This window comes from Phyllobates terribilis, unplaced genomic scaffold, assembly GCF_046119375.1.
Source record: "Phyllobates terribilis strain yellow unplaced genomic scaffold, ASM4611937v1 Scaffold_1__5_contigs__length_1240528914, whole genome shotgun sequence".
In the NCBI taxonomy this organism is placed as follows: Eukaryota; Metazoa; Chordata; class Amphibia; order Anura; family Dendrobatidae; genus Phyllobates; species Phyllobates terribilis.
The window spans coordinates 582061914-582075930 of record NW_027362761.1 but is presented as its reverse complement, the minus strand read 5'-3'; the positions used below and the strand labels follow the sequence as shown (position 1 = coordinate 582075930).

General features: G+C 44.2%; 1 protein-coding gene across 1 annotated transcript in view; it reads left to right on the top strand.

Moving 5' to 3' along the window:
- Positions 1 to 14017, top strand: part of LOC141272029 (class I histocompatibility antigen, F10 alpha chain-like) — a 53096-nt gene that overhangs the window by 36207 nt on the left and 2872 nt on the right. The window contains exons 5-7 of the mRNA XM_073682351.1: positions 6349 to 6621; positions 7526 to 7618; positions 13671 to 13935. Coding sequence (XP_073538452.1) covers positions 6349 to 6621; positions 7526 to 7618; positions 13671 to 13935 — 631 coding nt within the window. The remainder of the gene's footprint in view (positions 1 to 6348; positions 6622 to 7525; positions 7619 to 13670; positions 13936 to 14017) is intronic.

Below are 14017 nucleotides of genomic sequence, written 5' to 3'. Positions count from 1 at the left end.
GTGTCTGGTGGTGTGATGACAAGGCGCTGTGTCTGGTGGTGTGATGACAAGGTGCTGTGTCTGGTGGTGTGATGACGAGGTGCTGTGTCTGGTGGTGTGATGACAAGGCGCTGTGTCTGGTGGTGTGATGACGAGGTGCTGTGTCTGGTGGTGTGATGACGAGGTGCTGTGTCTGGTGGTGTGATGACAAGGCGCTGTGTCTGGTGGTGTGATGACGAGGTGCTGTGTCTGGTGGTGTGATGACGAGGTGCTGTGTCTGGTGGTGTGATGACGAGGTGCTGTGTCTGGTGGTGTGATGACAAGGCGCTGTGTCTGGTGGTGTGATGACGAGGTGCTGTGTCTGGTGGTGTGATGACGAGGTGCTGTGTCTGGTGGTGTGATGACAAGGCGCTGTGTCTGGTGGTGTGATGACGAGGTGCTGTGTCTGGTGGTGTGATGACAAGGCGCTGTGTCTGGTGGTGTGATGACGAGGTGCTGTGTCTGGTGTGATGACGAGGTGCTGTGTCTGGTGGTGTGATGACAAGGCGCTGTGTCTGGTGGTGTGATGACGAGGTGCTGTGTCTGGTGTGATGACGAGGTGCTGTGTCTGGTGGTGTGATGACGAGGTGCTGTGTCTGGTGGTGTGATGAAACCAGGGGAGGAGTCCTGAGGAGATAATTTGCATATTCCCACTGCATTTTGGGGTAAGTGAAGAGTCTCCGCGAGCTCAAAGAACACTGGATTTTGGCTGTTGGAGCTGAAAAGAGGACATCGGTAAACCAGGGGAGGAGTCCTGAGGAGATAATTTGCATATTCCCACTGCATTTTGGGGTAAGTGAAGAGTCTCCGCGAGCTCAAAGAACACTGGATTTTGGCTGTTGGAGCTGAAAAGAGGACATCGGTAAACCAGGGGAGGAGTCCTGAGGAGATAATTTGCATATTCCCACTGCATTTTGGGGTAAGTGAAGAGTCTCCGCGAGCTCAAAGAACACTGGATTTTGGCTGTTGGAGCTGAAAAGAGGACATCGGTAAACCGCGCGCCTTTTGAAGCTTTTTTTTAAGCTTTTTTCACTGTTTTCAGAACATTAACAATAAGAACATGGAAGAGTCCAGGAGCCATTTGGTGAGCTGCATATCCTGCTACATGTTCACAGACTTGCCAGTGGAAAAGCCAAACTTCACATGCCAGAAATGCAAGCTTGTGTCCCTGTTGGAGGAAAAGTTGCGAAATCTAGAAGAGAGGTTAACTACCTTGAAAATCATTAAGGAAGGTGAAGAGTTCTTAGACAGAGCAGAATTATCTCTTCATGATTCAGAAAGAGAAGAAATTCGAACTGCACCTGACGAAACAGAGGAATGGAAGCATGTGACCCAAAGAAGCAGGAGGATCGAGAGGCAGTCAGCACCCATACTGCTCAGGAACCAGTACCTGGCTCTCACGCAGGAGAACCATGAAGAAATACAGCAAAATAAGACTTTGCCAGCAATGAATAACCTTGTAAGCCCTCAGAATCCTCCTGGATGGAGAAAGAAGAATGTTGTGAAGAAAAAGCGGAGAGTGGTGGTCATGGGGGATTCCCTGTTAAGAGGAACAGAGGCCGCTATCTGCAGACCAGACATAACCTCAAGAGAAATGTGCTGTCTTCCAGGAGCAAAAATTAAAGATGTGTCTGACAGGATATCAAGACTCTTCAGACCTACAGATCACTACCCATTCCTGCTAATACATGTGGGGACAAATGACACCGCAAGAAAGGACCTGGAAACCATCTGCAGTGACTTTGAAGACTTAGGCAAGAAAGTGAAAGAATTGGGAGCGCAAGTGGTCTTCTCATCCATCCTCCCAGTGGATGGCCATGGAACAATGAGGTGGAATAAGATTCTACAGGTGAACAACTGGCTACGTCGATGGTGCCGTCAACAAGGATTTGGATTTCTGGATCACGGAATGAATTACCTATACGATGGACTACTTGCTAGAGATGGGGTGCACCTTACGAAGACTGGAAAACATGTATTTGGAAGTCGCCTTGCTACACTCATCAGAAGAGCTTTAAACTAGAACAATGTGGGAAGGGAAGCAAAAGGCCAGAAAAAGCCATACAGCTGACAAATACTATTGAGATCTCTGCTACTGGAAGTGGAAAGGAAGAACAAAGACAAAACAATTTAAATAATAAAAATATGGGAGGAAGAGAAACCAATCACAAACTAAAATGTTTTTATACAAATGCACAAAGCATGGGCAACAAACAAGGAGAATTGGAACTACTAACGCAGGAAAAGAAATATGATGTCATTGGAATCACTGAAACTTGGTGGGACGATACACATGATTGGAATAAAAGGCTAAAAGGATACAACTTATTTGCAAGAAACAGACTTGATAAACGAGGAGGAGGTGTTGCATTGTATGTTAGAAAAGCGTATATCTGCACAGAGATGGAAGCTACAGAGACTGGGAGTTCTGTGGAAACTGTTTGGGTAAGAATACAAGGAGAGAACAACGGAAAGGACACCATTGTAGGCATTTACTACAGGCCACCTGGGCAAGCTGAAGATATGGATGAACTCTTTATGTATCAAATGACCAAGTTCTCAAAAAAATATGACGTAGTGGTCATGGGAGATTTCAACTATCCAGACATTTGTTGGGAATCTCTCTCAAGTAAAACTAACAGGTCAAGCAAATTCTTATCCTCTCTTGCTGACAACTTTATCTTCCAAAAGGTAGGGGAGAAAACAAGGGGATCTGCTACTTTGGATCTAATCCTTATAAACAGGGAGGAAATGGTTGAGGAGGTAAAGGTGGCTGGGACCCTAGGAGGCAGCGATCATGCTATTATAGAATTTTGGATAACTAGAGGAGGAAGACATGTGAAGACTCAAACTTCAAGGTTAGATTTTAGAAAGGCAGATTTTAAGAGACTCAGAAAGAGAATAGGAGGGATCCAATGGCTGGATGTCCTTAAGGACAAAAATGTCCAGGAAGGATGGGAAATTTTTAAAAATGAGATTCTCAAAGCACAATCGTTAACAATCCCGAAAAGTAGGAAGAATGGGAAGCATTTAAGGAAACCAGGATGGATGAACACAGAACTTAAACACATGCTAAAAAGAAAGAAAGAAATGTTTATTAAATGGAAAGAGGGAGGCATATCTAAAGAAGATTATAATGCAGTCTGCAGATCCTGCAGGGCACGTATCAGGTTAGCTAAAGCTGACAATGAATTAAGGCTTGCAAGAGATGTCAAAAGCAATAAAAAAGGATTTTGGGGGTATGTCAAAAGTAAAAGAAAAGTCAAAGATGCTATAGGATTTTTACAGGATGAAAATGGAGAAATGGTAAGAGAGGATGTTGAGAAGGCCGAACTTTTCAATTCCTATTTTGCATCTGTTTTCTCTCAGAAAGAAAATGTAACATCAACTGATCTTCACTGTCCTTTTAAAGGAATAGAGGAATCCAAGTTATCTGTAAACAGAAAGATTGTGAAGGAATATTTAGCTAACATAAATGAGTTCAAGTCACCAGGTCCAGATGAATTACACCCCAGAGTACTGAAGGAGATCATAGAAGAAATTTTAGAACCACTCTCCATAATCTTTGAAAATTCTTGGAGAACAGGAGAAGTCCCAGAAGACTGGAGAAGAGCAAATGTTGTTCCTATCTTCAAAAAGGGGAAGAAGGTGGACCCAGGGAACTATAGGCCGGTGAGTCTGACTTCTATACCAGGAAAGATCTTTGAACAAATTATTAAACAACATGTATGTAAGTACATGGATAAGAATGAAGTGATTAACCAGAGCCAGCATGGGTTTGTAACTAACAAGTCATGTCAGACTAACTTAATTTCCTTCTATGACAGAATCACTGACTGGGTGGATCAGGGAAATGCTGTAGATATAGTATATCTTGACTTCAGCAAAGCATTTGACAAAGTATCTCACACCATCCTTATTGAAAAAATGACCAAGTATGCAATGGACCAGGCAACTGTTAGGTGGATTCATAACTGGCTTAGTGATCGGACTCAAAGGGTGGTTGTAAATGGCTTCACATCCAGCTGGGTGAATGTCTCAAGTGGGGTACCACAGGGCTCCGTCCTGGGACCTGTATTGTTCAACATCTTTATCAATGATTTAGATGAAGGAATTGAGGGTAAACTGATTAAATTTGCTGATGACACAAAGCTAGGAGGGATAGCTAATACTAGAGAAGAGAGAGAGAGGATTCAAAAAGACCTAAATAAACTGGAGCAGTGGGCAGCAACCAACAGAATGGTTTTTAACAGGGAAAAATGCAAAGTACTACATCTGGGCAATAAAAATGAAAAAAGCATATACAGAATGGGAGGAATAGAGCTAAGCAACAGTACATGTGAAAAAGACTTAGGTATACTAATAGATCATAGACTGAACATGAGTCAACAGTGTGATGCAGCAGCAAAAAAGGCAAATACAATTCTGGGATGTATTAACAGAAGCATACAGTCTAGATCACATGAAGTCATTATCGGTCTTTACTCCTCTTTGGTCAGACCTCATCTGGAATACTGTGTACAGTTTTGGGCACCACATTTTAAAAAAGACATAGACAAACTGGAGCAAGTTCAGAGAAGAGCGACCAGAATGGTGACTGGTCTGCAAACCATGTCCTATGAGGAACGGTTGCAGGATTTGGGAATGTTTAGCTTGCAAAAAAGAAGACTGAGAGGAGACTTAATAGCTGTCTACAAATATGTCAAGGGCTGTCACATTGTAGAAGGATCATCTTTATTCTCATTTGCACAAGGAAAGACTAGAAGCAATGGGATGAAACTAAATGGGAGGAGACACAGATTAGATATTAGAAAAAACTTTTTGACAGTTAGGGTGATTAATGAGTGGAACAGGCTGCCACGAGAGTTGGTGAGTTCCCCTTCAATGGACGTCTTCAAACAGAGGCTGGACAGACATCTGTCTGAGATGATCTAGTGAATCCTGCTTTGAGCAGGGGGTTGGACCAGATGACCCAGGAGGTCCCTTCCAACTCTACCATTCTATGATTCTATGACAAGGCGCTGTGTCTGGTGGTGTGATGACGAGGTGCTGTGTCTGGTGGTGTGATGACGAGGTGCTGTGTCTGGTGGTGTGATGACGAGGTGCTGTGTCTGGTGGTGTGATGACAAGGCGCTGTGTCTGGTGGTGTGATGACGAGGTGCTGTGTCTGGTGGTGTGATGACGAGGTGCTGTGTCTGGTGGTGTGATGATGAGGCGCTGTGTCTGCTGGTATAATGAGACACTGTGTTTTCTAGGAAATCTCTCAGTAAGATCAACCTGACAAACCATATACTGTATATGGAAGTGCAGGTCTTTGAAATGTCAAACCATCAACACCATTAAATTTTCTATGTGTTGCTGCATTCAGAAGTATTTAGAATTAAGACAGGCCTGCACATCATACGGCCCACAGGCCGGCCTAATGTTCCCTTGCAGCCTGCAGAGAGCCGGGAGACTCTGGTTTTCCTTTTCTTATATCCAAATGTATTCGTGTCTTTGAGACACAAATATATTTGAATACATGAGCATTGTGACAGGGGCAGAGGAGCACTCGTCAGTCTCCGCCCCTACATGCAGCAGCATAGTGAGGTCATCACGCTGCTGACCTCATCACGCTGCTGACCTCATCACGCTGCTGACCTCATCACACTGCTGCTGTCAACAAAGTGCCGCACAGAGGTGACGAGAAAGCGGTGGGGAATGGTATGTGCTCCATGGAGCAGCCTGAGATTACATGTCGAGGGGAGGGGTGTTTGGGGCAGGGTGCTACTGTGAGGGCATATTATGGGGCAATTGGAGGAAAATTGTGAAAGGGGGCACAGTATAACAAGGGGCAGTATGACTTACCAGGGGGCGTAACCACTTAAAGTGCCTTGGGCAGCATGAATGCCAAATATGGCCCTGACCACAGGCCTTAATGATGAACAACACCAGAGTTTTGAGGCCAGTGATTGGCTGCAGTGGTCACATGCATAGAGATAAATCATCAGACTAGCCAAGGAAAGCAAGACCACAAGGGAACAGTGGAATGGCGACGCTGGAGCGTTGGGGGATACAGCATGTGAGTTTAAGTTCTCTCTCTTTTTGTTTAAGCATGTTCCCAGGCTTTAGCCAAATATTTGGTTATTTCAGAAAACCTGTTAGGTCCCGGCTGCCATTGAAATATCTGCAGTCATGGAGACCTTTTCTTCTATGTGAGGAGCACAGGGGTCACCTGAATGTTATACACAGTACAGGGGGCTCTGCTGATTGTACAGACCCCCAGACATGAGACAGATCAGATCTGTGCTGCACAGACCCCATTTATATCTTCTTCTTCTTCCCCCTCAGTTCGGCCCCAGGTGAAGGTGTCCGCTCAGGAGAAAGGTGACACCATGAAGCTTCACTGCCAGGTGTACGGATTTCACCCCCGAGCTGTGGATGTGAAGTGGATGAAGAACAAGGAGGACGAGGTTCCCTCATATGAGACCACACACGTCCTCCCCAATCCTGACGGCACCTATCAGATCAGGGTCAGCGCGGAAGTGACCCCCAAAGATGGCGACAGATACTCCTGTTATGTGGATCACAGCAGCCTGGAGAAGGCACTATACACTGTGTGGGGTGAGTGGTGTCCATACTGGGCGGATGATGGGGGTAATACTGGAATATGTGATGACTGGCGACCACTATTGTGACATGTAATTGTATAGTCACCGGCATCTCATTAATGTGAAACGACTGAACCGTTCTGTACGTGACCAATAGTAACTGCAGAATAATCTGTGCCGTGTACAGGAGGAATAACACGATATCCGGCCATTATATTACTTGTATCCTGCAGTTTCACCAGTTTCCCCTCTGCAGGCTCCAGTCACTAGAAGCGGCAGCACCTTCTCTCTGTGTTTCTGCTTTTGCTTCCATCCAGAACCTTTCAAATTTTCTTCATAGATTTATAGGCAGCAGCTGTAATCTGATCCCTCACTGATGACAGATCTGAGCAGTTTTTGAGAGTGAATTTTTGAGAGTCAGTGTGATGTACAGTCATGGCCTCTTCTCTACATCTATTCAACAAATGATCACATTACTTGAAATCAGGAGCTGTGCATGTACAGTATGCGTGCACATCAACTCACACTCATTCATGTGAGCACACACACAGCTCTGCTACATCAACACACACACCCTTGCCTGTGTCTTCCTCCTCATCTCTGCTGCCTAGTCATATGACCAGAGATCCTAGTAGAGCCTTCAATAGACTGAATGGTGGTGGAGGCATCTGATGGCTCCCTGCTCCACCGTTATATTCAGCTATATCTGTAGCCTCAAAACACACATGCAGTTGAAAATTGGGACATATCCTGATCTCCTAGGACGGCTTTCCAAATTTCAGACAGTCCTATTGGATCCGCGTTGGTTGGTAGGTAGGTATGTCATACGTCATCACGGAGGAGACTAATGTGAAGCCGATACGTGACGCTCTCAGTATAATCCGCAGATCAGATTTACATTTCTGTTTTCTAACCAGAACCAGAGAAGTCCCGTGTTTGGGTCATCGCTGTGGTCGTAGCTGTGGTGGCCGTCGCTCTTCTTGGCATTGGTGGATTTATCTTATGTACAAGTAAGTGTCAGTAATGCAGCACCTTATCTGGAGGAAATATGTATGTACACTGCTCAAAAAAATAAAGGGAACACTTAAACAACAGAATATAACTCCAAGTAAATCAAACTTCTGTGAAATCAAACTGTCCACTCAAATGGAATAGACAATAGATGGAAATTATTGGCAATTATCAAGACACCCTCAATAAAGGAGTGGTTCTGCAGGTGGGGACCACAGACCACATCTCAGTACCAATGCTTTCTGGCTGATGTTTTGGTCACTTTTGAATGTTGGTTGTGCTTTCACACTCGCATGAGACGGACTCTACAACCCACAGAAGTTGCTCAGGTAGTGCAGCTCATCCAGGATGGCACATCAATGCGAGCTGTGGCAAGAAGGTTTGCTGTGTCTGTCAGCGTAGTGTCTAGAGGCTGGAGGCGCTACTAGGAGACAGGCCAGTACACCAGGAGACGTGGAGGGGGCCGTAGGAGGGCAACAACCCAGCAGCAGGATCGCTACCTCCGCCTTTGTGCAAGGAGGAACAGGAGGAGCACTGGCAGAGCCCTGCAAAATGACCTCCAGCAGGCCACAAATGTGCATGTGTCTGCACAAACGGTTAGAAACCGACTCCATGAGGGTGGTATGAGGGCCTGACGTCCACAGATGGGAGTTGTGCTTACAGCCCAACACCGTGCAGGATGCTTGGCATTTGCCACAGAACACCAGGATTGGCAAAGTCACCACTGGCGCCCTGTGCTCTTCACAGATGAAAGCAGGTTCACACTGAGCACATGTGACAGACGTGACAGAGTCTGGAGACGCCGTGGAGAGCGATCTGCTGCCTGCAACATCCTTCAGCATGACCGGTTTGGCAGTGGGTCAGTAATGGTGTGGGGTGGCATTTCTTTGGAGGGCCGCACAGCCCTCCATGTGCTCGCCAGAGGTAGCGTGACTGCCATTAGGTACCGAGATGAGATCCTCAGACCCCTTGTGAGACCATATGCTGGTGCGGTTGGCCCTGGGTTCCTCCTAATGCAGGACAATGCCAGACCTCATGTGGCTGGAGTGTGTCAGCAGTTCCTGCAAGATGAAGGCATTGAAGCTATGGACTGGCCGCCCGTTCCCCAGACCTGAATCCGATTGAGCACATCTGGGACATCATGTCTCGCTCCATCCACCAACGTCACATTGCACCACAGACTGTCCAGGAGTTGACGGATGCTTTAGTCCAGGTCTGGGAGGAGATCCCTCAGGAGACCATCCGCAACCTCATCAGGAGCATGCCCAGGCATTGTAGGGAGGTCATACAGGCACGTGGAGGCCACACACTATACTCAGCCTCATCAGGAGCATGCCCAGGCGTTGTAGGGAGGTCATACAGGCCCGTGGAGGCCACACACAATACTCCGCCTCATCAGGAGCATGCCCAGGCATTGTAGGGAGGTCATACAGGCACGTGGAGGCCACACACAATACTCAGCCTCATCAGGAGCATGCCCAGGCGTTGTAGGGAGGTCATACAGGCACGTGGAGGCCACACACAATACTGAGCCTCATCAGGAGCATGTCCAGGCGTTGTAGGGAGGTCATACAGGCACGTGGAGGCCACACACAATACTCAGCCTCATCAGGAGCATGCCCAGGCGTTGTAGGGAGGTCATACAGGCACGTGGAGGCCACACACAATACTCAGCCTCATCAGGAGCATGCGCAGGCGTTGTAGGGAGGTCATACAGGCATGTGGAGGCCACACACAATACTCAGCCTCATCAGGAGCATGCCCAGGCGTTGTAGGGAGGTCATACAGGCACGTGGAGGCCACACACAATACTGAGCCTCATTTTGACTTGTTTTAAGGACATTACATCAAAGTTGGATCAGCCTGTAGTGTGTTTTTCCTCTTTAATTTTGGGGGTGACTCCAAATCCAGGCCTCCATTGGTTAATAAATGTGATTTCCATTGATGATTTTTGTGTGATTTTGTTGTCAGCACATTCAACTTTGTACAGAACAAAGTATTCAATGAGAATATTTCATTCATTCAGATCTAGGATGGGTTATTTCAGTGTTCCCTTTATTTTTTTGAGCTGTATATATATATATATATATATATATATATATATATATATATATATTCAGTATATATATTTTTTCAGAGGAAAACAAACCCTCACACAGCTTTGTGTGTTAAAAAAACAAACCAAAATCACTGAATATATTTGACATTGTTAAAATGATAATCCCATTGACCTGCAGAATAAAGTTGAAATTAATTTGAGTACTGTCACTTACTGTACACTGAATGGGGAGTGGTGTTTAATCAAAAATGTTCATTAATTTTGCCTCTCAAAAGGTCATATGTGCCACTAAATACTACCGATGGAAATTGTAAGCCCTTACTTGGTTCCCTTGACCAGAAAGTGTAACATGTATGGCTCTCAGATCACAGAGACACTAAAACAAATGGCACTTTTGAACAATAAATACATTGAAAAATAAACAAAATGAAACAACCCGCCACCCCGATATTTATCTATTTTCCCTATACTCAAACTAAGCCACAAAATAACCTTCACGCTCTATTTGTGCAGAGTATAATTCACAGCATAAAAAAATGTAAATTGTGGGGTTTTTTTTTTCTTTTTCTTCCCATAAAAAGTTAATAAAAGTTGGTTAATAACTTATACGCAGCCTAAAAAGATTCCTGGACAAGTGAATCTCAGCAAAATTAAGAATAAAGTTTGCTCATTAAGGGCAAAATAGGTCTGGTCCCTAAATAGTTAATCAGTCCAGATCGGTTTATTGATTACATTATGTGATATTGATTGTAGCGAGTATTTATTACCCACAGCTCCCCCTCTATACACATAGTCAGACTTATTTTAGGTTTTCTTTGCTCCTGTAGTGAATACTTGTTGGAGGGTGAGGGGCGCTGGGACCTGTTTTTAGTTTTATACATTATTTACCAGATGGGGAAACCCCATATAAAACCTCTCGCTATGGGCTATAAAATTTAACTTTTATTTGATATTCAATTAAAATGCACACTGGGTATTAAAAATCGCCAGTAATCTACCTAAATTTTCTAATATAATCATTCATGTATTTTGTTCTGATGGCTTCATGGGAAGCCACCATTCGTGGTAGAATAGGACAACAGTTTATACTAGCACATGTCCCCCCAACATGTTTCACCGCTTCAGTGGCGTCATCAGGGGATGGGACACTGGCTTGAGAAAAATATAGATGTGGTATATCGTCTCCCCTCATCTCTCCCCCATTACACTATGTTATTATATGTCACCAATGATAATGGCGTCTTCAGGTTTCTCTTCATAATTCCATCTTCTCTGCTTATTTCAGAAAAGAAAACCGTATACAAGACGACCAGCAGTGAGTATTCTGCATATGTGGCTCTGATGAGAGGTTTTGGCAGATTTGCTGTAAGGTCACAGCCAGCACCCTAGTAAACACATGAATGTCTTGTGTCCCCAGAGGGAGCACTGACCTTTGTTAAATATTAATTATGGATATTCATTTTATTCTTAATTCTGAATTCTGTACCATACATAAGATTGCATCAGCCATCGTGCTGGCGTGTCTAGATGACATGCGTTATTTGTGTATTTTTGGTTCAGCACCATAATTAGAAGAACAGGTGCCATATGACCAGCCTACAAAAGCCCATGTTAGAGACAGGGGGGGGGCTCTTGCCATTCCACAGGACACAGGACGAGGGTCTGTGTGTAAACCAGCTGCTGATGTAGGCCCAAGGGACACATGATGTCATCCTGACACACGTGCTGGACACAGACAGACGCAATCTACCATCCAGGATCCCAGGAAAAGATGGGTGAATCTCAACAATTAAGCTAATTATGGACAAATAGACAATTACTCTAACTATTTAACTATTGTATGTACCTTCTGCGATTATTCTTTTTAATGGACAATCCAAGAATAAATCAATACATTTTTTTCTAAGAATATCGTGATATAGAAGTCCTTGATAGAAAATTATACAGAAACAAGTATTTTTTTACAATCTTACAGAATGACTCTTCATTCTGGATCATAGGCGTCCTCCTCTTGGGTCTCCATCTTCTATCTATGAATTCCATACGTCTTAATTATGCCTGAGTTGCGCATGGAAAGAAAAACATAGCTGCTCACCTGTTCACAGGCTGTATGTGATGGATCTATTTACTTCAATGGAGCTGCAATACCAGACACGACCTGTAGACAGGGGCGGTGCTGAGTCAGGAAGAAAGCAGCCGAGTCCTACTAATCCTCTTTATCCTCTTTACTTTTACATTAAAGTTGGGTAACATAATAAGTAATTTGCTTTATTGCAGAATAGAGTTTAATCGCTCTCTGGGCGAAACAAAACCAGAAGAATTGTCTAGTGAGTACAGTGTAAATACTTTTAAGCCCAAAAAGACAAAGGTATTCTAGAACTGATGGCTTTATTGGCTAAGCAGAAAAAATATATTTACAGCTTTCAGAGCACAGAGGCTCCTTCATCAGGCAAATGAGCAAGTCAAGAGTACAACATTTAGAGATGTTACAAGACATATGCTCACAGGGTGGATGGATTTATGCCTCCTAAAGAAAAGCCAAGCTTATAAAATTAAAGTTTTTGGTAAAAATGGAGAGGTGGTGGGGGTGATGGCCTAGGAGTTTTGTGATCTGGAGTCAGTGTAGTGGAGGTGTGAAATGTGTCCATGTAGTGAGTTATAACTCCTGGTGTTAAATTGAGTACTTTTGTCAAAGACCTGGACATCTTCATCAGCTTCAATTCCCAGATTTTTCTCTTTTTGTCGTCCTTAAAATGACTTTTCAGTATTAAGATTTGTAAATCTGTCATATTGTATCCCAGTCCAGAGAAATGTTTTCAGACCAATCCTTATAGTGTGTTTGTGTAGATTCATCCTCGATTGTAGTTTTTGTTTAGTTTTGCCAGTATAGGCTTTTTCAGGGAGACACTGTATCATGTACACTACATTAGAAGATATACAATCATGGTTGAAAACTGGCACCCTTGAAATTGTCCCAGAAAATGAAGTATTGATATTTTACAACAATTTTGGTTCTCACGTCCTCAGACAGTTCTCTTCTCCTCTTTCTGTTCTCCATGCTTAGTGTGGCACACACAGACACACAATACAAAGATTGAATCAACTTCTCCCCTTTTTATCTGGTTTCAGGTGTGGTTTTCATTTTGCCCCCACATTTATTACTTGAACAAGCATCACATGCTTGAAACAAAGTTGTTTATCCACAATTTTGGAAACATACCAACAATTTTGTCTGGTCCAATTTTGGGGTTTTGTGTGAAATTATGTCCAATTTGCCTTTTTTCTCTGTTTTTTTTTGTGTTGTTCAAGTTCACGCAAAGGAAACAAACATGTGTATAACAAAACATGTGGAATTGCAATAATTTTTTTGGGGAGAAATACTTCATTTTCTGGAACAATTTCAAGGGTGCCAACACTTTTGACCATGACTGTACATGAGAAGAAATCCATGATTTTATAGTCTTGTTTTGTGTTGGGTATGAGAACTGTGTTTGTTGGTGGGTACAAGTCCTGTATTTTTCCATTTTACAGGGGAATGTGCCAGACATTGATGGTGATGAGAGAACACTTATGATGAGGCGATTCCTTAAGTTTGGTTGCTGTTTGTACTAAAGTATTGGTAGTTCTGGGAATATTTCTTAAAGTTTGTGGTCTCTGTGGAATATGGGTTGAGGATCAGCAGCAAATTTTCTTAGGATGCTTATTTAGGGGTTGTGTGTGACCACAAGAGGTGCCTTGCTGTTGTCCTCCCTCTGTTTGTAGTCAAGGAGGTGGCATCTTGTGGATCTGGTAATCTATTCGCAGCAGGTGGTTCCTTGTTTTAAGACTGTATTCCTCACTGATTCAGGTGCAGTTTTCTATCTTCCCTGTCTGAAAAGATCCAAATGTACCTCAGAGCTTCACTGGATATGATGGATTTTTTTGTGTGTTTTGGTTGATAGATATGCCGGACGTCCTGTGGGTTTATGCTAAATTTATGTTTGGATTGTCAGATCCAGAAAATATATCAGGAATGGTAGCGGGCCCCAGCTCTCCGGCGGGTCACCCATCGCCCTTTCGCCCTTCACTGGCCATGGAGGGCGAGGTGTCACCTCCCGGGGGGGCGGATTTGGTGGGTGAGCTCACTCAGTCCGGATATCCCATTCTAGGAGATACATTCCTAGCATCGCTGGGAGGTGGGACGCCGCTGCCCCTAGCGATTATGCAGTGCGGGGATCCCGGGATGCCGGTTCCCCTTGTGTTGGTTGCTGCCAGCGGGTGCGGGACCCATACCTGCTGCAGTCAGGTGTTGAGAGGTTCCCTCTAGTCTTCTCTCCCCTCCTCCACTATCTCTGTGGTC